General features: G+C 45.5%; 1 protein-coding gene across 2 annotated transcripts in view; it reads right to left on the bottom strand.

Moving 5' to 3' along the window:
- Window positions 1–4571: 4571 nt before the first annotated feature.
- disc1 (DISC1 scaffold protein) overlaps window positions 4572–26335 on the bottom strand; it is a 51580-nt gene continuing 29816 nt past the window's right edge. For both annotated transcript variants that reach the window (XM_076018977.1, XM_076018978.1), the window contains exons 11-14: window positions 16965–17226; window positions 13692–13736; window positions 8496–8618; window positions 4572–5652 (exon numbers count right to left, since the gene is read on the bottom strand). In XM_076018977.1, coding sequence (XP_075875092.1) covers window positions 5416–5652; window positions 8496–8618; window positions 13692–13736; window positions 16965–17226 — 667 coding nt within the window. In that variant the 3' untranslated portion in view covers window positions 4572–5415. The remainder of the gene's footprint in view (window positions 5653–8495; window positions 8619–13691; window positions 13737–16964; window positions 17227–26335) is intronic.

The following is a 26335-nucleotide window of genomic DNA, read 5'->3' as shown; positions in this document are numbered from 1 at the left end:
TGACAGGACGACTGTGACCTGTGACGCGATTCATAGTAAATCTTTCTGTTGTAGATTTTTCAGTCATGGTCTTTTAGTCGTTTAAAAAAATGATAAAGGCCAGAAAATCCCCAGAAAAGAGTTTCTTCCCTCCATGATGTCACAATGTTGTATGTCCTGTGTCTCAATTGGCTGCATTCTGACGTGTCTGGAGGTGACATTGGCCTAATAGATCATGTGAGTTACAGAGGCATGATGGGAAGTGACACTACTGCGCATGCTCTAAGGGTCCATTAATGCGGAAGTCCAAAACTTTTTTGCCGTCATTCATTGAAATGAATGGGCCACCTTCTTGGACTCTGGAGGCCTGGTCTAAACATGGAGTCCCTGAGCAACGCTTTTCGCATAGCAACTACTGAAGTCTTAATGTGCTTTGGTTCTGCCTAAATATCTATTGAATTTTCAAAAAAGTTGACATATGCTTCCTGATGGTCAGTATGTAGACGCTGAACGCCCTGGATTTATCACTGTTCAACCCGCCGGCACAAAGGGTCACTGCATGCATCGTCATTTATGTAAAAATGAGCTGTGAGTCACACAGAATTTTTTAAAAAAATGCCATTTTCTGTTCAGCTAGGGTAATTAAAACAACGCTGGACACAAAGATATGACGGGGCTGCCACTGTTTTGTGACAATGTGAATCAGCACACAATGTTACGAGCAAGAGAATGTCCCTGCTGGTATTACCTCTGGATTATTATGTCCACCTGAAAATGACAATTGAGTGCTGCAAAACTGCTGTGGAGGTGGGTGGGAGTGTTTGTTCCTTTGTTTCTCTCCTATCAGTACATACACACGGTAAGCAATAGAAAGGTGAAGGTTGCGAAGTCATTATCATAATAAGCAGGGAACATTTCTCCACGCAGGGGAAAAGAAAGACACAATTTTTTTTTTTTTTTTTTGCTTAACATTTTAAATAAGTTTATGAATGTAGTCACACCACTAGCGCTACGGCTCGTCCAACTGCATCTAGCCACTCCAAGGTTTATATCAGAACGGATGTGGAGGTAAAAAACCCCAATAAATGATTAAATATAAAAAATATATGCTTGGTTTGGAAAAATGTTACAGTTTGTTAAGTGATCAGTGTGTTAAGAAAAGCAGGAAACTGTTCCTGTGCACTTAATCCTCCACGCAGCAAAGTCCTGTTTTGTCAATTTTAGGCTTCAGAGAGCAAAGGTGCAGATCAACATATTGAAATATAGATCATGATAGACACCACCGCTTCTCGCAGCGACATCAATAATAGATGCGCCATGGGCCCTCACTCTGAGGAGAGGCGCAGCTCCCATGGGCGCACCATAATACACTCTATAATAAGTGTGATTTTCAGCATTAGATCGAGAGGGGGAAAAAAAATCACGACGGGCTATTTTCTTTTTGTCTCAGTTTTGTTTGTTATATTTCTGTCAAGCCTCCTTTGGCTGCAGCGCCTCCGAAGCGCTGCAGATTTTGAGCAATGGAGACTTTCAATTACGCGATTTAAAATGTTAATTCAAGATCAGGAATTTTCCCTCCTGATTAGGTGTTCAGCTGAATTTGTTCGGTCGTTGTGAAAATGAGCAAAGAGAATTTGAAGGAGCTGTTTGAATGTGAAACGACTGGGGCCACTTGAAACCGGTGGTGAGTTCAGGGTTCAGCTATAGACTGTGTGAAATATAAAAATAAAAAAAAAATAAAAAAAAACCCACTGAGAACAGCTAACTGCCCCAAAACATCCACCAGCATTGACGCTGAGTCGCCCCAACAGAGAAGAAGATTTAGCTGTCGCGAAAGATCTGAAAGGTAGGAGAGGAAATCTCAATTTGCATTCTTTATGGGCGTCTCCAACAATGACTTGAAGTGGCAGCAGAGGGAGCGTTGGCAGCACGGTGTGCCGGTCTCTTCGCGGTTCAGAGAGAACGCGCGTGTGGCTGTCAGACGACAGAGCAACTCAGCGGGACTCTGGTTGGGTTTCTTGGAGAAAGACAAACTGGGAACAGCTTCCACCGACTGAATGAACCGGGCGTTCGTCTGCGGCTCAGAGGCTCACACCAGCTGGGAGGCTGAACAGTCGATTGGACGCATTTGATTATGGGTCTGTTCCATTTATGGGCTAAACAGGACTCTCAGTACACCTGTCTGTCCTCTGTTTCCCTTCATTACCGTGACAGCGGCACCGGACAGAGTCCAAAGTGCCTCGGCAGATTCACACAGGCGCACTGACTTATCCTGCAATTTATCCGAAATGTCTCATCGCCACATGTTGACTGATTTATTCATGAGGCCCAGAAAACCAGCCAAGTGCAAATAGATCTTAACACTGTTGGTAAAATGTAACAAAGTCTAAATGCGGCGGTGGCTGGACTCTGGGCGCAATGCACAGCGGGGGGGCACGCAGCAAGAAAACCGCCTCTTTAAAACGTTTGCTTTAAGTCCTGGGCTGAATCAAAGACCCAATGTAAAACAAATCAATACAAATACAGTTTTATCAAGTCTTTCCATTATTAGGTGCTGATAGTATAACAGTGAAAACGAGAAAAGAAGCAGAACACATATCTGTCATTATTTCCCTATTTGAAGGGAAAAGATTGTGAGTTTCACATTAATGGAGATTGTTGCGAGAGAAGTTCAGATTTACATCTTTTCTCCAGCTGGAGTGAACTCTCTCGGCCAGATAATATATGTCTGTGCGTGTGCGCATGTTTTAGATCCATTTGCAAACGCTAGCATGCCGGTCCAACACGATACGTAGCATGAACGCTCAAAGTCTGAGGACGTTAGTGTTGTGCTGTGCCCGGCGTTGAACACTGCAAACGCTTCAAACCTTAAAATGTGCAAAAGTTTAAGTCTTGCGGAAGCATGCATATTAATGCGTCCTAACAGGATTTATCACAGCGACAAGTTCCCTGCAGGATCTTTTTTTTTTCCTGATTTTTTTTTTTTTTTTCCTTCTCTCTCCTCTCAAACACGAAGGAGCTTAAAATAAAAAATCTGATGAAAAATTCAACCGCGCAATGTTTTCCTGACAACAATATCCGCAACCTGTCAAGGAGAACCACTGACGCACCAATCTTTTACAACTTCAGTCCCTTCCGCCGTGTCACAAAGGGGAGACCCTGAACCTGTTCAGTCTCCCACCTCACTTTAATTCCTGCCACGACCATACGTGTGAGTGGTGCAACAAAGGATCAGTTTTATTTTTGAGAGGATGTCACAAACAGATGAGTAATTATAAGATGTTTTGTGAAGATGCAGGGTGAGAAATAAAAAGATCTGATAAAAGGTACAATGTGGGACCCTTGAAAGAAAAAGACACACACACACACACACACGCACAAAGACACACTGGGTAAACAAGCAACAAAGACTAAAGGCAGGAGGATCGGATGAAAGGAAGCAAGAGGAGGGAAAAGCAATATCAGAATTCCTTATAATTCCACGGCGCAGTAGCATAGCAACCAAATAGCGGAGATCGGGGCGCACGGCACGGCGCCTCACTTTTCATCAGGAAACACCTCGGACCGCCACCGTCGCCCTGCTGAAAGCCATCTGGGCTTTTTTTTTTTTTTTTTTCTCCTTCGCCGTTTCGCCGGCAGAGCCGCCGCAATATGGTGCGAGAAAACGGATTCAATTACGAGCCGGGGTCCGTCAGCGGGAAGGATGTCTGAAGGCACGGCGTCCGCCGGCCCTGTCGAGTGGCTCCCGCATAAACCTGTCAGCATTGTGGAAAAGTCCAGTCTGACGCCCCTGAGGCATCCCTTAACGGCTTCGCTTCCCACAAAACAGGGGGGGGGGGCAGCAGCGTCGGACGGAGACAGAGCGGCGATGGTCCCCCCCCCACCCCGAGGGCCTCCCGCCTCCCAATTAGCCACACCGCCGCTGCTGGGGTGAGATAACAATGGAAGCCCGTGTATCCCCCAAAGACCTCACTAGAAGGCCTTTATTACCGTATTGATATCTCCTCCATGTCAACGCTGCCCTCGCTTGCTCGGCGGCAAAAGCGTAATAGGGATAATGAGAGGGGCTACAACCCAGCGCGAGGCCGGAACAGCAGGACACGACGCCACGTGGAGGGGGAGCACGCTGTAATTTGTGAGGTGTCACACACAATAAATACAAAACACGATACAGAGAGTTGGAGCCGAGCAGGTAATTAAAGACGCGGCGATCGGAGACAAAGGTACGCAAATACACCTGGCCCGAACGACAGGAGTGTAAAACATGGCACAGCAACAGTGGTGGATAAACAGCAGTTGCAAATTCTCTTTGTCTGTGCCCCGGGCGGAAAAAAATGTTTTTTTGCTTTAATAATCCCCCGACAGACACAATTGCTGCTGTGACATATGGAGGAAAGAGCATCTCCGTGAGCGTTCGCTCCAATTGTTTAAGGGGGAACAATGTAAATGTCACACGAATCCGCGCCAAGACAATCGACTTGCCAAAGTTAGCCCGCGCTCTTCAGCAACGCAGATTAGTTATCCTCATTACATGTAATTAAGTCTCGGCATGCAGAGCAAACACACATAAGTGGCCTGTAAAGACCTAAACACACAAGGCTTGCATTTTTATTCATGTGTAAGGAAAAAAACAAACAAAAACACTTAAATAGTCCAACTGGGTCCAACGTGCAAGAAGACGATAATCGTGAATTCAGTTTGGGATTAATAAAAGTTTTGTTGGTCAATATTAATGAGCTTTTGTTTGTAAGAAGAGGAAATAACACAACACAAATACAATCCATGCAATTCACCAACGTTGATTTGTGTGCTATTCCGTGGGGAGATTGTACCTGATACATGCTAGTCTTCCTACGCTAACATTGCTACACTTTTTTAACTACACGATTGTTGTCATCTTGTGCTATGGCTAAAACTTAGCTTAGCCACTTGTTTACTTTTGGTCCGTATTCTCACATTATTCTACCCCCGATCAACTGTAACGCTTCAATTAACCCAATAAATAACCTTAAAAACACTCACAATTTTACAGTAAGCTCTCAATTGATGAGTGCTGGAAGAATAGTGAGATACAATCTTGTCTCCAAAAGCATCTCCACTAAAAAAAAAAAAAAAAACCTAAATAAAAAACAATCAGTGTGCTGGTCTGTGGCCTAAGGCACTCTCTCCCTGGTTTGATTCAGGCTGGCAACATATGAGGAACATTTTTGTTTGCACATTTATTTCAGAATGCTTTCTTCCTGCTTGCTTCTTTATTCCCACCTCCCCCATTTGTGGACGGACAACATTTCTCCGAAAGCTTTGTAGTGGGAATTTTCAGCAGGACCACGGCGGCCGCTTTCAAGCCCTGGGAGTGCTGCTGTACAGTAAATGGATCTGGGGTCAGTCCTGCTGCAAAGCCGAGGTCAGCTTCTCGTCTCGTCGTCTCGATCCGTTTCAAATGTCCCAGCTGTCACTGAAGTACTGGTCCTCCTCTTCCTCCTCAGTCCCATTTTGCATGAGATCATCGTCTTGCAGCTCTTCCTCCTCTTGCCCTTCCTTGTCCTCCTCCTCCTCCTCCTCCTCCTCCTCCCCCTCCTCCACCTCTTCCTCTTCACCCTCTTCTTCTTTGAGCTGCGCTAGCATGCTCTGCAGAGTGGCTTTGACGTCCTGGACCTCCTTCTCTAGCGACTGTGCGCGACGAGTTAAGGAGAAGAACATGAAGAATCGCTTCTAAATAACATCAATACATACGACACAGAGGAAATATCAAATGAATTCCAGCACACGGAAATATCTGGACAATACTGACACTTGCGACTCCATGCCAGGGCTAATGGCCCCCGCAGCAGACAGCCCGTAACCTGATGAAGCCATCAATCTCCAATTTGGCCCCCAAATGGATGACTGGGGCAGATCATGGAGTCATACCCAATTTCACCCCATCCAATTCACTATTCATGAGCTCATCTTGTTGGTGGGGCTCGGTGTCAGCGTGGGGTGGGGGACCCGGAACGGGCGGGCCGAGCGACCCAGCGACCGGCCGGCTGAATAATTCATGGAGCGTTAATGAAACGGGACAGAGGCGGGCGGCGCCCCACCCACCCCCCCCCCACTCCGTGCTGCCGCCCCGCGTGTGGCCGGGACTGTTTAACCCACTCAGAAGCTCGGCTCTAATTGTGGCCGTGTCCGTCTTAAGTGACAAATCAAAGGAAGCGGCTTTCGGACGGCAGATGGCTCGTTTGACTGTCTGAGCGGGCGCAGATTGCCCTCATTAATAATGGAGCACCCTTTAAAGACCATTTCATTAAAACTGCAGAGGGTTCGACAGGACTTTTAAAGCTAACATGGTCCGGAAGAGGCTGCCGGCCGCTCCCATCATTTTGGTCCATCCGTCTGTTGTATTTTTTTTTTCTCCCCCCTCCTCATCCCCGCTCATCCATCCTCCTCCTCGTATTGAGAGCAGCGACTCAATTAAGATCCTTAGAAACAGGAGGTTTTGATCTTCCCGTCGCTATGGCAACAGAGGCGCCATCATCCCGTCTTTGGTTTCTTTGCTCGATATCTGCGACTCGACTACAATTTCAGCTCCCGGCTCTCTCCACTGTCCTCAAGTGTACATCGATTTCAGGATCGATCGCAGAGGGCCGAGATGAGTGACGCGTGACGGGCGCAGGAAGACGGCGGGGGGCGGGTCAGCCTGTGTTCGCGTCCCGCTGCCAGGCGGCGGGGATGTCGCGCGGGCGGAGGGAGAGCCCCGCGACAAGGCGGCGGGGGGAGACAAGAGTCGGTAATCAGATGTAAAGAGAAACAGCACGGCACCTACTTGAAACAAGAGGAAGTGGCGCCTGGTGTCACAACAAAATAAATGTCTTCTAATCTGGCAGCCTGGAGGAAATCTCTCCAAAACCTGTTGAATCTACTTCACACATCCATCCAGTGAAGAGCCAACAGAAAGCTTTTGAAAATGTTTTACATTTTTGTCAAGCACCTTATATTGCTTTTTTTTGGTTTGAAAGGTGCTATATAAATAAAGTTTGATTTGACTGATTTGATTTAAAACAAACTTGGCAGTTGACTGCACTGAAAAACTGCATCTTGGTGCCAATTCAAAATCAAACTTCGCACCTCTGCTGTGTAACTGCCTTGTGAGGTTCTAACATCCGAATCCAATTCAACACTACACCCTGCAGTTTGCCCCAAGCAGTGTTGGCGAGTAATCTATCACTAAGTAATCAAACTACTTTTTTAGTAACAGAGTAATGTAACGGGATTACTGTGGCAAAACTGGTAATTACATAATAATAACTTCAGGAACGATTCCATTACTTTTCTGAAATATTCTGAGAGCTAAAAATGTCTTATTATCCACAAAATGTCTGAAATTTAGAAAAACAACCGAAAACGATGTCGCAGATTGATGATGCAGCCGTGCATGCAACCTCATTGACATGAGACGACGCACAAAAACAAGCATGTGAGAATATTGTGGTTCGCTGTACGTTAGGTGCAGGAAGCAAGATGTTCCTCGACTGTTACTTCATCTTTTTTAAACTAAAGTAATTTGTAATTGATTACTTATGTAACAAAGTAGTTAAAGAAGTAATCTGATTACTTTTTAAGGAGTAATCAGTAGTTGGATTACTTTTATGGAGTAATCCCAACAACACTGGCCCCAGGAGAGGGCAAACATCGCCTAAAGCGCAAATACCAAAAAAAAAAAAAATAAGCCCTCGTTTTTTTGGTGGCAAATCTCACAAGCGAGTCCAAACATCAACTTTCCTATCTGCCTTAATAAGCGCACAGTGTGAGTGGGGGAGGAGGGGGCAGCGGGGGGAGGGGCTGGGGGGGGGGGGTGTAGTCGAGCGCGTAAAACACGCTAATCTATTTCCAATCAGCTTTCTAATTACCGCGGAAAATGATGTATTGTGACCCGCAATCAGCTCCAGCAGATCCGTTTGAGTCATTATCGTGGATATTGTAATTTCCTTGCGAGCGAGACGGCAGCAGGTGGAGGGAGTGGGGCGGCGGGAGGGAGGGAAGAGGGGCGGGGTCAGGGGGAGGATGGACACTGAGATATGGCCGTGGCCGGTGATGTCATTACGCCGACATTCCTCTGGCTGCCCTTGTCCGCCCGACTTTAATCTCGGGCCCCGCGGTGACTGGCAGCGGCGGCGAGGACCCTCGGCTAACCCCGCCTTGCACTTTCAGCATTTCATTTCCCAGTCGCCACATCCGGCCGTCAAAGAGAAATCCTCTGATCCCAGTTTATCCTCAATTCCCTCCCTGAGTGGACTCATAATGTCATGGTGGAGGGGGAAAAAAAACGTTGTCTCCCCCACTCCCCCACCCCTCCTCGAAAGGTAAACATTGCAGAACATCAGTCAGCCTTCGGCGACTTCGCATGAGTCTCTTTTTTTTCGAAGTTTTTGGAAAGCCTGAAGGAAACTGGGTCTTTAGGATGGACGGACCGAGGCAGACAGACACTCACACAAACACACGTACGTGCTCACTGCGGCGGTTCTCAAAAGGATATGGGTGAGAGCCTGATCTTGGTTCAGCATGGCTGTGTGCAATTCATCTTCCAAGCTCATTAGTCTCTCACTGATCAGCTCGCAGCGCTCCGTCAGATCCGCAGCCTCAGCCTCGCTGAAGCCATCCTGAGAGGAAGAGGAAAAAGCCGGGGATGAAAGGGAATAAATCATCAACAAGTGCAGTTTCAAATATATTGGTGCAGGACTTTTTTCTAAAGTGGGGGTATTTAAAGTGTAGTGTAGACAACAATCTGCTCGTTGCGCCGGCACTTGTTTCGCTATAATGGAGAATATCTCAATGTTTGATCTGGAAAAACGGTTGGTCGTCAGCTTTGCACACTCGTTCAAGGAAGAGAACACACAAAATACTTTCATGTTTACATGGGAAACTCAGTCATGCATTCCAAAAGATGAAGGCATGAGAAAGATTTCTTCAAAAACCAAAAAACATCAGCAGAAGTCTTCAGACTCTGAACTTCTTGCATTAATAAACTTAGGATTTGGTTAATAGTGGCTTCAAAGGGTTTATAACCAAGGCTGTCTTGACTTCATTATCCACAAAGGCCCTGATGTGGGTGTCGCTTCTGACTCGGTGTGTTTCCTCTGGTTAAATGACTCCTACCCGAGTTCTACATGATGACAAACCGCGGCGCGAGCCTTGTTTCACAACATGGGTGAAGACAAGCGTGCACCGACCGGAGGTTGAGAGACTAGCATGGCTCATTAAAGGCGGCCGCAGGTCAACGTTACCCCGAGCGACATTTCAAATGGTTATAAAACACCTTGACAGTCTAGTGAGACCTCATATCTTACCAACACTAACCACTAAAATGGATGATCTATTGCTATAATGTATTTAAATATCGACCATGGCTGGAACCCAGACTGGATCCACACGGTGCAACACTTTTTTGTGTGTTTTTAATGGCAAAATGTCTTCCTGTTCTGCCATGATGGGCGGAGTCAGGCTGCTGCCGCTGTAGGTACAGAATGTGTCCGGGGCTACGGAATGTGTCCGGGGTCTTACGGCAGCTCTATTAGGAAAAACTACATTGCGGTCGGATATTTAGCTAGCTAGACAGCTAGATAGCTGGATAGTCATGTCTATCTATATAGAACAAATGAACGATATCTATCTATTGTTCGTTCATTCGTTCTACGTCACATACGGCAACTCTATTACGACAAACTACATCACGGTCAGAAGAACGAACGAACATCTATCGTTTGTTCGTTCATGATATAGATAATATTATTATATCTAGCTATCTAGCTATCAATCTATCTATCTATCCGACCGCGATGTAGTTTGTCCTAATAGAGTTGCCGTAAGGCCCCCGGAGAAATTCTGTATCTACACCGCCACCGTTTGCAGTCTTGGAGGAGGAGCTTCCTGTTTACTACTCCTTTCCCATCAAAGCGACGGTCCTGAAAATACTCAGCCTGACCAAAGAGAGTGGACCACGCGGTCGCTGTCCTTGTGTCTTTGCCAGACAGATCGGCCAGAATCCAGACCTGAATTCTCAGGTGGTTGGGGGGGGTTTGGGGAGGTTGACAGGTCGCTGGGACAAGACAGCCTGAGAGTGGAGCTTCGCCATAATTAGAACAGGCCTCTTTGCAGACGACATGTCCTAGTTTCCTCACATTTGTCAGGCACAGAGAGCACCAAGACACACACACACACACACACACACACACACACACACACACACAGAGTGCACTTCTAGCGAGCACACAGGCACGGGCAGAGTCAGTTTGAAATCTGACTCATAGCTGCAGGTAAAAAAAAAATATCAACTCCCCGCAGCCCGGAGGTGTCAGAACAATCACCTGAAAGTCATGTCCCCGGCCTGCGTCCTGGAATAGTCCTCGTCCTCCTCTCGGGATGATGTAACACCCACCAAAAGAAAGTGTACGAAAAACAGCAGGCCCAAGGCGCAGCCGCCTCACGACCGAGACATCCCTCATGCAATTAAGGAATTAAGGCAAGGCTAAGAGGCACGCGAGCCCAGCGGACAGAAGATTTAGAAAAAAAACAAAAGAAAACATTCTGTTTCTGTGCGTGGGGCACTTAAATGAACAAACAAGCCCCCCGCACTCTCCTTTGTGTGACGATCTCGGGTACAAGAGCGTCAACTTATAGATTCGCCGAGCCGTTTGTTTGCCGAGATAACAGCCCCGTGTTTGTGCGACCGATTGATTCGGTGCTGTACAGCACTCGAGTCAGCTTCTGGACCGTCGATACGGCCGCGGGGTAGAAAAACAGAGACTCGCTCGGCGACGCACCGCACGCCGAAAAGCCCGCGCAACGGTTGCTCATGAAGAGCAGTTGAGAGAAGCCGTTGGGACCTTTCAAAAGCAGCTGCGGTGGGCAATCACAACAATACAAATTGTCGAGTTACCTCCCCCCCCCACCAATCGGACAAACAAGGCGAAAAAGCTGCTTCTCAACAGCAGGACAATTTGTGTCATAGAATCCCTGGTGTTCAAGTAACGACGTGTTGATTCCCAATACACGCCCGGTGGGTTATTATTAGACCAGAGGCAGATTGCCGAAGGTTGAACTTGAGCTAAAAATATCAAAATTCAATATCCAGACCGGCGTGCGCACCGTTATTATTTGGCCGATGAAGTGTAGAGAGGCAGCTATGATTGGCAGAATTTGTCGAAGCAGCCTGTTGCAAAAGCCGTAACTAAGGCTGAAGAGACCTTGAGAGTGTTTTCAGTGTCCCATATTTTGCCCAGTTTGGCGTAATTTCCATCCTGGGCGCTGGCGGAGAAGTGGATTCTGACTCATTTCTCCACGAGTCTCTTGTTGCTAGGTTGTGTATTAAAAATGTTCTGAAGGGGCCAAAAACGAAAATGGCAAAATGGTCATAAGAAAAATAATACAACTCTACCCCAAATCGACGTTGGTAGAATATAGACTAACAAGCATGTTAATTAGTCTATATGTCCCAAAAAAACGTGGAGTTAGTTCACTTTATGACATCATAAAGGGCTCAGTTCCACAGTATTTAAGCACATATTTTCTGAAAAGCAAAGAATTTCTGTAACTGCGGGGAAGTTCAATAAAAGGGATGTTTTGCTTATAAATAAAAATATCTCTGTCTTTGACGGAGGCGGTATATCATTGTTGCATTGGGTAAATGCACCACAACACTGGCTAATTGTTGAGACGCATCCTCACATTACGCCTCTGCGAGTGGCTGGAGGACACAGCCTTAATGCACCGGCAGCATCATATTACTACAGAATTTGTGAGCCACCAATCATATCTTGTAGACACAATTGTGACGGGATCGCATAAAAAAAAGACAAATAAATATAATAAAATGCCCTCAGCATCCTAATGTAATAAAGTATGTATTCATGCCTGCTGCTGTAGGTCGGTGCCAAGAGGTGGATGGAGGGACCTTGGGAGGATAAAAGAACAATTAGCGGAGACTGAAAGGGGGGGGGGCGGCAGGGGGGTAAGAGCAGTCCAAGAAAACACACACACACCAGCCCACCCGCACACACACACACACACACGCGCGCGCACACCAATCAATCTCCATTGTGGCAGCAGGGCAGCAGCTTGGCAGCAGCTAAGTGGAAATCATTTACTTAAAGTCATTATGGGAGAGGAGAAAGAGGTCAGGCGCTCGCCGGAGAAGGCAGCGAGCAGCTCGTCCACGGGGCGACCGCAGCACAATCACGCCAGAGACACTTGTACATTCATAATAGGATTAACGGGCCCAATATTATCTAGTGCCATGCTATGGCCACGGAGTCCCGCGGCGTCGGCTGAACTCTGTTGATTTCAGCCGCGTCCCAAACGGCACACTTCCATTAGTACACTTTAATGCACTAGACTTGCTGTTAATACCCACATCACGGGCGCGGCCGTCCCAGAATGCACCCTGTTGCTTTGTTGCCATGTCCCAGAAGTGACCATGGTCCTTTTCCTTCAACTGGATTTCAAAGGTGACTTAATGTCTGAAAGTGCCAAACTGTACTGCATACACTCACGGCCACTTTATTACGAACACATTGCTCGCGCCCGGTATCTCATGCATGGTCTGAATAGTGTGACACATGATGAACAGTAAAGTTCACTGGAATCCCGTGACCGGTGGGATTGCCGAAAAAGTGTCAGGCTCTCGTGTGCCTTCAAGTTGTAGGTGTTGTTTGTTCAGAGACGCTATCCTGCAGACCTGCGTTAGGGTTCCCGGGACACAGGCTGGACTCCAACAGTCCTTTCTGTCCATTCTGACCTCTGACCCCTAATCTCAGCAAGGTATTTTCCTCCGCACAACGGTTGCTAACTGGATTCTCTCTTTGTGAGGCCATTCTCGGTAAAAACCTCATGATGGTTGTGAAAACCCCACAAGATCACCAGCAGTTTGGGAAACATTTCGTTCAGCCCGTCTGGCACCAACAACCATGTTTCACCCAAGTTGCTGCCTTGTGATTGGCTGACTAGGTATTTGCAGTAACAAACAACGGAACATTTTTAAATAAAAAATCTTTGGCTTCTCTGCGAAGTGAGTAACAAGATGTAATAAAGTGACAAAAGAGGGAAAAACAGGTATTGCATCTGTAAAGTCTTTGTCCTGCTGTATCTAAGGTTGCAGGGCCAATTATAGCCTGGAATATGTGGCTGAGCTTGATCAGCAGCACATTGGCTAACCTGTCACCAGTATATGATATAAGGAATAAATAGATACTGTGGCTTTGGTCTGTTAATTATGCATTTGGAGAGACTAAACGCTAAAATTATGGGACAGGGTGGGTCTGCTTGAGTTCACATGCTTATTTGCACCCCACAAAAAAATAATTACACACAGGCAGAAAATTCAATGCAAATTACTTCGCTTGCAAAAAAAAAAATCTTTAAATGCATTCCTTGTTCAATCACCGTCTGCGTATAACCATAGTGTAAATGTTTATACAGTCGACAGCACGAGTGGGGGGGGTGTGAATGGAGAACACTTGTTCAGCAAAACGCTGTGTGTGACCAAAGGTCAGGCGGAATGGCCAGGCAGACGGCCACCGTGGCTTCTCATGCAGATCAGTATCGATCAGGCAGCAGGAAGGGCAGCAGAGGTCATGTTTAAGTTAAGGTCGTCTAATTGATCCGTCTGCGTCCCAGTGAGGCCGCCCGTCGATGTAACTGACACTTTAATTGCACCGATAGCGCTGGGCGTCACCCACCTCCGCGTGGCTCTCCTCCATGCCGAACAGGAACTCCTCCAGTTTCTGCAACAGAAGGGGGAGACATTTGTTGAGGCGCGCCGATTTAAACCTGCTCATGAATTATTGAAAATGCAATTACGTCGGCTGTGTTCGGGACGTGTGCCGCGCGATCGTAACGAGATGGGGTTATAATTATTCATCACTAAACCTGACAGGGAGAGAGAGATTAACTTGCTCCTCTGTGCAGCAGGTTTTTCTATTGTTGTCGTTCAAAGTGTTTAATTGTGCATTCTTCAATGAGGAGGGAAGTAATTACTGTACCTATTGTACGCTGACATATTGTTTTGTGGCTCCGGGGTACGCAGGTAATGAGGGAAGCTAACAACACGTAATGATCAGCAAAGTTTTAATATAATTTTTTCTTTTTTTTTTTCAAATTGGAAATGATGTAACAGCATTGAGCAATCTGCTTCACAGTTACCGTAGGAGCAGTGACCCTGTCTACGGATGCGTCATGTGTTCAAGCTCCCTGAAAGTCTCAACTATGAGGTAGAGACAAACACCAAGTACTTAAAATCATTAATGTGAGGTTTAGAAAAATAGAGCAGAAATTTGACTTTTACTCAGGAGGAAGATAAAAGCCGAAACAACAACAATGCAATAAATAATTTGTTCTTATCAAATGTGTCTCAGGTTAAATAAAGAGATAGCTTGGTGCCAAACCAACAAATTAATCTGTTGTATTAAATTGTTTAGCAAATTCAAAAACAATGCTGGTGCTTATCTCGAAAGTAGCATTGTTTACTGTGGCACGAGTTGATCTTCAAAGCAATTGCTGAGCTGAAGAGTTGCCAGAAAATAGCAATTGAAGGGTAGCAAAAAATACACGGTGTTTTGTTTTATTTTTTTGAGAAGAAAAAAACACCATGCAAGCGAAATATCGTCTTAAAAACTGATATTTTAGATGCATTTCAGTCCGGCACATGATGCAGACGGTGGATGGAGACAAGAAAGGACTGGTTAGTGGTCTCACCTTGGATATGCTGGAAGAAGTGTTAGGAGGGACCAGGCTTCAGTGGGGAGGGACAGAGAAACAAAGGGAAAGCAGAAAAGAGAGAGTTTGCAGAGTGTTCAGGCAGAGCGCAGGGCGGAGCAGCAGAGTCTCAGGAAAAGGATGTGAGTTAGCAAAGAAGGATGAATTTACCACATGTAGTCTTCTCATGTAGTATGATTATTATTTTTCAGTTAAATTATCTGTAGCGATTTCGCGCAAATATTGATATATTGAAAAAAAGAGAGAATACTGTTCCATCATCCGGGAGATTTTTTTTTTTAAATGGTAGAATTTAAATTGTGCAATGCCTAGATGCTGTGTGACATCAGACACCTTCGTGGCCCCACTTTCGAGCACCAACAGCACTGGCATCACTGCTCCGCTCGGACTTAATAACCACACGTGAAAGAACAGAACAATCTTGGTTTCAATACTACCAAAATCTACCAAGCGAGTAGACAAAACAAAGCCTCGCAAAAAAAGTGTCTGGCAAGTGTTTGTTGTGGGTTTTTTTTTGTTTTTTTTCCCCTGAAAGCTGGATCTGTTGGCTTTGTTCCTCAGTCAGACGAGTCTGTCAGACTGCGTGGGAGGAGGAAAGTGTGAGGAGAGTCGAGAATGAGCTGGACTCTGCCCCGAGGCAGCAGACCTCAACTCACGGTGGGATAGACCAGCGCAGAGCACTCTCTTTCTCTCTTTCTCTCTCTCACTCTCTCCCTCTCTCTCTCTCACACACACACATACATGCGCGAACATCAAAGATATTGCTCTTAATACACGTAATGGTGCATTAACCACCCCTTAAGTTTACGCTCTGTAAAACTCTTAGAGCGACGCAGATCTTCCGAATGATTCCTTCCACCATGGCCGCATTTCCCTCATTTAGAAAAGCCTTGGGGCCACTGTGCTAATAGATAGCTGCTAGCCGACCGCAGTGGGCGGACTACATTGTGACGACGGCTGACTGACTGAAAAACACCTTTTTCCAGTTGAGCAGCAAGACCGATGGAGTGGGAACCCTTAACGTGAGGTCACGTTGTAGATAAGAGCGACATTTAACGTCGTTACATAATTTAATTACAAAATAAAGATAATAGTAAGTAGTTACACTACTGTAAAAAATTTGTAATTAAATTACAGTTACTTGTTGAATTATTCTTGATTCCAATTTTAATTACAGCTGACCAATTTTCGAAAAAAAAAAACGGCTGGGCTTTATGTTTAATAAATCTATTGCCATTGCTTTGCATGGCTTCTAATGCACTGGCTTGGCATGAGCACTGTCTGACTCTTGTTTCCCTAAACAGACAAAAGTATGGATACTATTCTCATGTTCTATTCTCAAAGACTCTGCAGCGCATCGTCGGTGCAGCTCGGAGGATCATTGGTGTCTCTCTCCCTTCCCTTCTGGACATCTACAGCACTCGCCTCACCTGCAAAGCCATCAGGATTGTAGGTGACCCCACCCGCCCGTCTCACAGCCTCTTCAGCCTGCTGCCATCCGGGAGGAGACTACGGAGTCTCCAGGCCAAAACCACCAGGCTAAAGAACAGCTTTTTCCACCAAGCAATCAGGAGGCTCAACGCTCTCCCTGCTCTGCCCTGCCACCCTCCATGCCCCCCTCACTGACAAACTCTGCCCACCCACCCTCACACACACACATAGACTGCAGACTATCTCCCCCTAACTGCACTACACGCACTACCTCACTTTATTGTGATTACTTTGTATAGTTTATCTTTGTCTAATTTAATCCTATTTCATTTGTTTTATTTTATCTTATTTTATTTTTTTTATTTTTTTTATGTTTCTCTGCCTATTGCACTGTGGGTCTGTGAGGATTGAAATTTCATTCATTACGTCATATGTCGAGTATGTGTGATGTCTACACCACACTGTCAGGTCTAAACAGTTCAGAACATTTATTCAAATTTAAAAAAAAAAAAAATGAAATCAAAATGTAATTAAATGTAATTATTTACATTACTTTGATAAAGTAATGGAAATAGTTACACGACTACTACTTTTTTGAAGTCACTTGTAATTGTAACCAATTGCATTTGCAAGGTAATCTTCCTAACACTGAACATAAAGAATGCAATAAGATGGCGATGCTAAAGGAGAATATGCAGTAGCACACTACATGTTATTGGAAACTCCATGGAGCAGGTCGCAATGATGGCACAGGTGTCATTATGAATTATGAATCATTTGTGAAGTCAGCAGCACTGCTGCGTTACCTTGGTGAACTCTGAGTTCTGTAAGTTGGCCTCAGGACACCAGCGGCCTCCTAACGCAGTCAGCATAGCGCAGTCTTCTTCTTCCTCTTCCTCTGCTTCTTTGGCGGTGGTCTGGTTTGGAAGGTAGCACACGGTGGACGGGGAGAGGTCCTCCACCTCCGCTCCGCCGCAGCTGGCCGTCCGCAACTGGAGGCCTCGCAGGAACAGGTGGCACGCCTCCAGGTCGGCCTCCCATATCCGCTCCAGACCGGGACAGGTACAGCTGCACAGAGAGAGGAACAGCCGTGTGTCACACCTGGAATGCAGCACTGTGGCTAAGCAAGTGAGCAGAAAGACTTTGTGTCACGCATCAGGAGATAATGCTGCGAAAAACGTTCAATCAATAAGGCGCATAATGCCCTGGTGCACGCAGGAATACAATTTTGATTTTGAATGGGTAAAGTGCAATGTGAAGAAAGTCATGCTATGGTATAAATTCACATGATCTGAAACATACATAGATATATTTGAGAATTCTGACCCAGGTTTGCTCAAATATTTTTGAAATTCCGTTTAGGCTTGAGGCCACTTTTCTTGGAAGATCCTGAACCCACCCGTTCCTGTGTATTGCTCAGGGGTTTACGATTTAAATGGCTGAGCATAAATCACGCACACTTTTCTGGCGAGGACATTTATGTGTGTGTGTGTGTGTGTGTGTGTGTGTGTGTGTGTGTGTGTGTGTGTGTGTGTGTGTGAGTGTGTCAGAGCAATCTACTGCACTGCCCATATGAAGCAGCGCCTTTTAACAGCCATTTGCAAGGCGGCCTGAACACCTGAGGGTGAACAGGTTGCACGACAATATTGGGACTAAACAACGCTCATTTTAAAACGGTGCTGGTCTCAGTTTGGTTTTGGCAGTAATACAACTCAGACTGCTGGCTGAATGACTGTTATGCCTCAATGTATATTAAAACATGCATGTTTGCAAAGTAGAGGACTCAAGAATGACATGTTTTACCTTATTTTAAACTCCTGCTATTAAAGATAAAGATTAAGAGCAATGGGAATAGTGAATAAAAGCGCTGACAAAGAACCAACAAACCCAATCTTCATCAAACTGAAAGCACTAAAATTCAAGGATTAGGTTGACCTCAGAACCATTCAAATCAGCCACGAAGAAAACCAGCAACATGGCCACATGGCATCCAAAAGTTGTTCCAGATAAGGGGAAATAAACACGACCTCAGGGGAATGTGTATGTTCAAAAAACAGGATGTACGTACAAACACAAAAACACATTGCATCTCAGAGTTAATCTGTGAAACAGCTGTAGGGAAGAAATGAAAACATGTACCTCATTCAGTAGGTTGAAGCAAATGTACACAGAAATTATTTTGGAAGATGGGATTCTGTATGCTCTGATTGATCAATTATTTTAAAAAAAAATGAAAAAAGGGGGGTTGGACTAGATACGTTTGGTTTTTTTACTTCATCATACACCTTTTCGAACATGGAATGGTTACTCATGTTGTGTTGTTATAGAGTTGTCTTGTTAAATTTGGGTTTTATTTTGTATATTTTTAACATATTTTATTTATTTATTGTTTTTCTTGTAACCTGACAGAATAGATTAAATAAATTAAATTAAAGATTTATCTTACATTGACACAGATCGATCGATATGAAGACCAGCGGTGCCACACAGCAAGAAGGTTTGATTCCAGCAAGAAGGACTTTGTATGTGGAGCTAGCGTGTTCTCCCTGCTTTCATATGGGTCCACAGTTCAAAAACATGCACGTCAGGCTGGCAACTGGCAACTACAACTTGCCCCTCGTTGAGATTGTGAGTGGAGGTGGTTGCTCTTTGTTCTCAGTGGCGCCGCTACCAGCAACCCTGCAACCCTGAGCGCAGGAGAAGCACTGATAGAAAATAGATGGATGAAGGACACGTCTTCCTCAGTCAGTTGCATAAAGCTCGGGAGCAGCGCTTCTTAAACGCGGCAGTACGTATCGCACACGGCTTAAGAAAACACCAAAATCCATTATGCACGGCCTCTGGAGGTGTTAACAGGAGTGTTCCAGATAATTCAACACTAAACGGACATGAGGGTTGACCTTCTCTCAGTCGTCTCAGTCTATTCCGCTGCGTGCCAAACACTCGTCTAATAAACGCCGTCTCGAAAAAGACGTTGGCGTCCAGACAGATATCAAAGTACGTTCATGAAGCTTAAAGATGAAAAATTTATGAAACATTTTAAAAAAAATAAATAAAAAAAAAAGAAGAAAAAGAATAAGTCTACCCTTACAAAAACAAACATGGTTTGGCCTTGGCCAATGTTACGCCGACCTTTCAAACGTGACGACAGCGACCTGCTCCATGGCGACCGAACGCGGAGAGGACGTCTTTTGTGCACGTCTCTATTCTAAGACCCGGGCAGAGGAGTGGCGCTGGAGCAATGAATCATGCAACGTAATTGAATTGACAAAATGTAATGAGAGTTAATGTCTCCCCGACACGCCGCCCTTTATCTCGCTGTGGGGGGCTGGGGGGGGGGGAGGGGCCTGAGTGCACTCATCCGGGCCTGGGTCACTGACTGCGAGTTCAGCAGCGGGGCAGGGAGATTGCGTTCTGTTTATCAACTCGCCGAGCAACTGTCAGTCATCCTTCATCGTGACCTTGGCGGCGTCCTGCTTGCATCCGCCCCCATTTTATTAAAAATAATAATAATAATAATAACTAGACAGGTACAATTAAGGCAACCTTTTGGAAATCAGAGGGGGGAAAAATGATCAGCACGCATTCATCGACCTGTGAAGGTCTTTTTTTAGGCTCTTTATTTACGCGGTACAAGGTCGGATGACAGGAACCCATTTGAGAGCGGCAGGATTGAATGTATCCTGCATCGGCCGGATGTATCTAATTAAAAGAGCTCACAGGAGGTGTTTTTCGTAGGCCTGGGTTTTGACTGTCAGAGCCAATCGAGCAGGAACTCAAGGCTTCGGTATAAAATCAGTCACCGCCTGGTGAGGTGAAGCGATCTGACATCATTTGCTCGGGAACCCGTTAAAGCTTTCATGCAAAGGGTGAATCAAAAGATATGTGTGTGACCTCTAATATTCTCACTTTGCCTCCAGGATTGATGAAGTTGTCTGAATCTGAAAGCCTTTTTTGGGGTGAAAACCCTTCTTTTTTTTTCCAAATCTAGGCTGGATTTTTCCGAACTTTCTCCTAGCGAACAAACATCTCATCCAAACCAACATCGCTGATCAGTTGGATTTCTTCATTGGCCTTTTTTCCTGTGTTTTGGTCGCAAAGCCGCATTGCAGCTGCTCTGAAGAGACTTCATCGTATACCTCTCTCACACTGTGCATCTGGAACTTCAGGGCTATTCCACCCCAGCTCCCACTAAAAGGCCACAGCTCTGCGACAGCGACAGTCGTCTGCTATATTTTCGTTTTTTTCTTCTTCTGTGGATCTGTGGAGCCCGCAGTCGCCTCATTCTGCTTTTGTCAAAACAAAAGGAACGGCGATCAGTTTCCCAAGACTAATCTCAAGGATCCTTCTGTATTACCAGTTTAAGGCTACACAGCAAATATATAACTGCATTACTAAAGTGTGGGGCTTGTTCGTTGTCCACCCAGCGATGGAAATGATTGCGAGGCTCGAAATAATGCGGCTCAACCTTGTCTGCTTTTGGAGGTGCTGTTGTGCGCACAAGGTCGGTTCCATGGGTGAAGAGGGTAATGCTTTTATTTTTCAAGCGTTTCAGGGATAAAACTCTTGGTCCTGAGAAGGTGCCTGTTGCCCACCGCTGTACACGTTATTCCCCCACGTGTGCGTGTGTGTGTACCTCTGGTCTGTCCAAGGCTACCTCTCCGCCGGTCGCCCTCGCTCTTACCATGCCAGCGTGTTTTTCTGCGCTTCCCTTTTTGCAAGGACACTGCAAATTAGATGGAATACCATGGTAGAAAATAGGACGGTCGGTAGATTCTGCAAAGCACACAGGGCCACTTTATTTTCTGAGATTCGTCAACAAGTTGTCAGCCATTTTTTTAGTCACTGTGCTGACCAGAGAGAGCTGAGGACAGAGAGTAAAGAAATGCAATACTGTGTTGTGTTGCTACGCATGCCCTGGTTTGCGGCAGTGAGGCAGCAGTGAGCAGTAGCACTGGTGTCTCACGGCAGGACGAGACGAGACGAGATGTCTGCCTTAAAATGTTTCTAGTGTTCCCAGCAAAAAATAATAATAAAATAAAAAGCGGGTTTTTCCATTTTTCTTTAAGCGGGATACTCCTCCTCTGACAGGCTTTAAGGACCTCTGACCTTTCAAAAAAAACCTCATATTTGTGCCACTTCATCTTTCAGTGGCCTTTAGAGAAGCGTTCCCAGGGGACGTGTGGGAAGCTGAATCTGCCAACTTTGCCTCCCTTAAAGAGACATCCAGCATTTTCAGTGCCGGGAAAATAAAAAATCAGATTTTTATTATATTACTAGTTTTTCAATAACAGCCTCGTTGCAGTGATCGATCCCCTGGTTGTGCGACGCTGCTGCCTACAAGGTGAGCAAGGAAAACGAGATGCAGCTTTTTGGAAGGAAGAAATATTCTGTTAATCTGTTAACAGGGCTGTGCTTCAAACCGTCAGTCATAAACCTTAATTCTACTATTAGCTGCGTTCACAACGATAAAAATACACATATGTTACAAAAAGCCTTCATAATACGGTTAGTATTTTTACCTCCAGAGAGCCTCCCTGCTGAGCACTTACGCTTGGGGCGGGGGGGAGTGAAAAAAATCTCAGTCGTACATAAACAGACTCAGAGACAGAGAAAAAACGCGTTCACACTTATCTCCCCATTTCTTCCATTTTCTTTTTTCACAGCGATGTCACCCTCCACCCCTCACCCCACCATTCGCACACACCCACACACACACACACACACACACACACGAATGCACAAAAAAACCGCAGCCGCCAAAGCCACAAAAATTGAAAAGCCACTTGTTTTCCAGCCCATCGCCTGCATGAAAAGGCTGCCAACCTCTGCACTCCACAAGCGCGCTCCTCTTATGTGTTCTCTAACCTTTGTTTGGCATGCAGACAATAGGAAAATTGCCGGGGCCCAATGCCCCCCCCCTCCCCCCCTTCCCACCACCACCACCACCACACACCCATCCCACCCACCACGGGGTCCTCAGCAGCTCCGAGCTGCTGCGGGGATGACGGGGATGCACCCGGCGAGCCGTGCCATTGTTGTCTGTCTCTGTCGGAGTGAGGCGGGGACAGACATCCACGTGGGCAGACCTCGTTCGCACACACCCATACACCCACACACCCACACGCGCGCGCACACACACACGCATACACTCCTAAATGACTCTCAGTGGGATTTCAGGGCGGCGCAATTATGATTTCTTCTAAAAACGCCGGGCCCAACTCATCAATCACAAAAATTCCCACTGACGAGCGCACAATTCATCAGAGGGAACCGGCGGCAGCATTCAGAATTTTTTTTTTGTTTTTTGTTCATTATTTTTTTCTTGTATTGAAAAACCCAAAAGAGCGCCGTCGTCAGCTCCTGAGGATCCGTGTGACGGCGCCTGTCAGAAGGGGCGTCTATCGCCGGGGTTAATTGGTGGCAGCCACTTGGCCCGTCATCTGACAGCGGTGGAGCGTGGGTGTGCTGCTCTGCTGACTGGCCACGTAACAGCAGGGGGAGGCCGACAGGAACGCTTTTTTTTCTGTTTTTTTTTTTTTCTCATGGCTCTGCGGCGGCGCCTGCTGACTGACAGGGCTGCACTCACTTCTCTGGGCTTTGTGAGCCGAGCCAGGCTGCTGCTGATGCAGAAAACCCAACTGTGTAAAAAAAAAAAAAAGAGAGGAGTTTATCTCAATATTCTACTTTGTATATTCTATCCTACATCCATTAGCTTGTATGTTGGGGCCAAGATATGTCCGGGCATAAGGCACAATTCCTGGGTGCCGAACTCATTTTCCAGCATCAGTGTTGCCTTTCAAGGCAATTCAAAAGGTTGTTAAACCATAACATCCTGTATATTCAAGCTACCAGTGTTGTACATGAATTTGCATTGATGCGAACATGTGTAAGGATGCAAACGTGTGCGACTATGAAAGGAATCTTATTATTCTATTCTATTCTATTCTATTCCATTATCCTATTTATAAGGAAAGACAGCAACACCACATGATCACAGTAGACCTGCAGCCTCACTTGCTCATTATGCATCCACAACCATAAATAACTGGACAACTATCGACTCATGTAAAAATAACTGGGGTTGTTGGCCGGGAGTGTCAATATCAGCCCATAATTATTTTTTTCGACCTCAACCGTTAGCGAGTGCAGTAGGTCTTAAAAGCTTCGCGTGTATACAGAATTGACTGGGTTTACAGCTTAACCCGCGTCAGACTTTTAACATGTACAGCTGAGTAATTAGCAAAGTAAGCCGGATTGTGTCAATAAAAGTCAGTCAGAGCGTTGTGTTTACTTTGAGTGTTTGATTTCCTGTTGGGAGCCTTGTTATCTACCACTGATGCCGAGTGGGTGCGGAAAAATAGACCTGACGCGTAACTTCCGACACGCAGCCGCTCACTGGACTGACAGACTGACTGGAATGGATTCTGCTCTCCTCCCGTTCGACGTGCAGTGAAGTTCAAGGCTGAGAAACCCACATTGGTCCATTTCTCAAAGAACAAACATTAAGCTGCCGTAATTCACATCCATTTTTTTTTATTTATTATTATTTTTTATTTACGTTGATGCAGTTCATTGCCCCTGTGCACTTTAAAAGCATCGTCTCGATTTTAAAAACTGAGACGTTCACAGATGTCTTCAATGCCTCCAGTTTGAAAAGTGCCCTGGGGTGTTTTGCTGATGCAAAGAATCATGTTACGGCTGCAATTCGGGTTTGAGCAGACAATATCCCTCTTGAGGAATCACTATCTTTAGAAGAATAAAATTAAACAAGCTTTCACCTACAGTCTTTGTTAGCACATGTGACATTCGGAATTTCCCAGCAGCCGCGAAAGCGATGACAATTCACACGTCGAAGGGGAAGCAGTCAGACGGCGACGCCTCGCCCGCGCTCTCACGGCGACGCCTTGGATGACACCAGCCCTTCGCTGAGTGCTAATAGTGAGATGCAAAGGCGGTGGCCATGGGAAGAGGTGCGATGGGAGTGAGAGCATGAACGGAAATGTTTGGAGTGTGGGTGGTTGGATGTCTAGGGAGACGCCCGCCGAGCCGCCTGCGTTTCAATCTTCATTTATTTATTTACAGATTCTACTTTTCATTTCATTTGACCTTTCGGGTAGATCTCGGAGGACGCGGCGGGTTGACGATGGCGGAGAAGCTTTTTTTTTTTTTTCCAGTGGTGCTCGGATTGCGGAGATTTTAAATGAGAACATCAAACAATTATAAATGGCATTATGAAATTGTGCTATTTAGAAACAGACAAGTTACATTTAACTTGAACTGATATTTTCTAATAATCAGCATTTGAAAAAAATGTATTTCACATATCTCCATGAGCTGTTTAAAAAAAATAAAAAAAAAGTCTTCCCCATGAAATCAAGAGGGAGGTCAATAATTAAAAGAGCTGTGAGAGCAGGCGGGGTATCCTGGTTCCTGTTCCACAGGATGAATGTATTGTAATAACTTCCCTATGAGGGTTTGGTTCAATGAACACGAACCAGCACTGATCCGACTGGGGGAGTCCGCAGTGACCGCAGTGGAAAAAACTAAACCTAGATGTTTAAGTGAGTGGCGGTAGACGCACTTCTGTAAATGATATCCAAAGCATTGAGGGAATGTGTATCTCAGTCTCTTTTCCAGAAGGCCAATGAGAGGTAATACATGGGTGATATTCACGATTTTGAGATATTTTTAACTAGATGAAAAAAAAAAAAGGCAAATAAATCTTCAGCGAGTTGTTTGGACGCTCAAAAATACGTTCCCAGCCTGAAGGGACCAACAAACACCGGTTAGCGTTACACCCATTAAACTGAGACAAACGAGAAGCAAATCACAACAGAGGGACAGTGCAAAGCAGAAAAACACATGGGGGCATTTCGAAAAAAAGAAAAATGTATTGTGGCGCTTATCTGAATAATGTTTTGTGTGTTGTTGTTGTTGTTTTTTGTGCATGTTGTCGTAATTGTTGTTGTTCTTGTGACACACTTTGAACGCGCGCGTCACTCAAACAGCCCGTTCTCATCCTTAGCAAGCGGGAGATAATTGGGTTTTTTTTTTTCTCTCTCTCCAACGTCGCCCGTCTCCACGGAGACCAGACATCTCACGGCGCTAATTTGCCTCACTCCCACCCCCCTACACCCAACCGACACCCTGCACTCCATCAGCGGTGATGTGCATTAGAGACGACTGATGCAATTTACAGTGCTTGACGGGCGCTCGCGTGTGTGTGTGTGTGTGTGTGTGTGTGCGTTCCGTGCGCGCGATCGTGCCCGACTGGCAGTAGCAGACAGATGTGGAGACGACTTCCCATTTCAGTCCGACCAAATATGTGTCACTGTGCCAATCTGGCGCTGACGGGAGCCAGCGGTCCTCAGCCGCCGCCGCCGCCGCCGCTCATGATCTGTGAACGTGAAGCGCCTCAGGTTATGGAAGCCGATCCGTGAATCAATTAATGTGGACCGTGATGAGCAGGGAAAATCAGTTTACGGAAGCCAACCGGCAAAAGCGTAATAACATTTGTCCTCCAGTGGTGACAGCTGGATGTGTCTGATGTAGACAATCTATAGAATGCCCGTCCAATAATGTATCTGTGGGTTAAATCAAAGCGGATGATCAGCTTCATATAAAGCACCTGGCAAGAAGGTAATATTCTTCATATTATATTTTACGTATGGATATCATATTTTGTTGTGAATTCAGAACAATACGCTTCAAACCAGTCTGTCCTATTGCTTCATTGACAGTTTTTTTTTTTTTTCATCGAGATTATAAATATGTCTTTTCGACTGTACAAACGACATTGTTCAACGGTTGTTTTAATCCCGAAGTGAGTGATGCAAAGATAAGAAGGTAATTAGATGGACGGTGTCTACCTATCCACACAATTTGGTGCAGCTCCAAAAGGTGTAAATTCAATAATATATTAATATATATGCTCTATGTAGTTACATCCGAGCTGAGCCCAGATTACAATAATGCATCAAAATAAAATCCCAGCTGCCTGCTAAAACGTATCTGGGTTTTTATTACTTGACGAAAAGGCAGAGATACAAACTTTAATTTAACTTTATTTCAGAAGTCTCGGACAGTGAGTATATTTTGCAGCTTTTTTTTGTTTTTGTTTTTACTCTGAGGTTATGCGCATTTATTTTAATTTCGCCCAGGCTGACGCACAGCT

The sequence above is a fragment of the Nelusetta ayraudi genome, unplaced genomic scaffold, assembly GCF_046127955.1.
Source record: "Nelusetta ayraudi isolate G7.1 ecotype Tasmania unplaced genomic scaffold, CSIRO-AGI_Nayr_v1 ptg000008l, whole genome shotgun sequence".
Lineage (NCBI taxonomy): Eukaryota > Metazoa > Chordata > Actinopteri > Tetraodontiformes > Monacanthidae > Nelusetta > Nelusetta ayraudi.
Note: the sequence above shows the minus strand (reverse complement) of the source record. Positions and strands in the feature narration are given on the sequence as shown.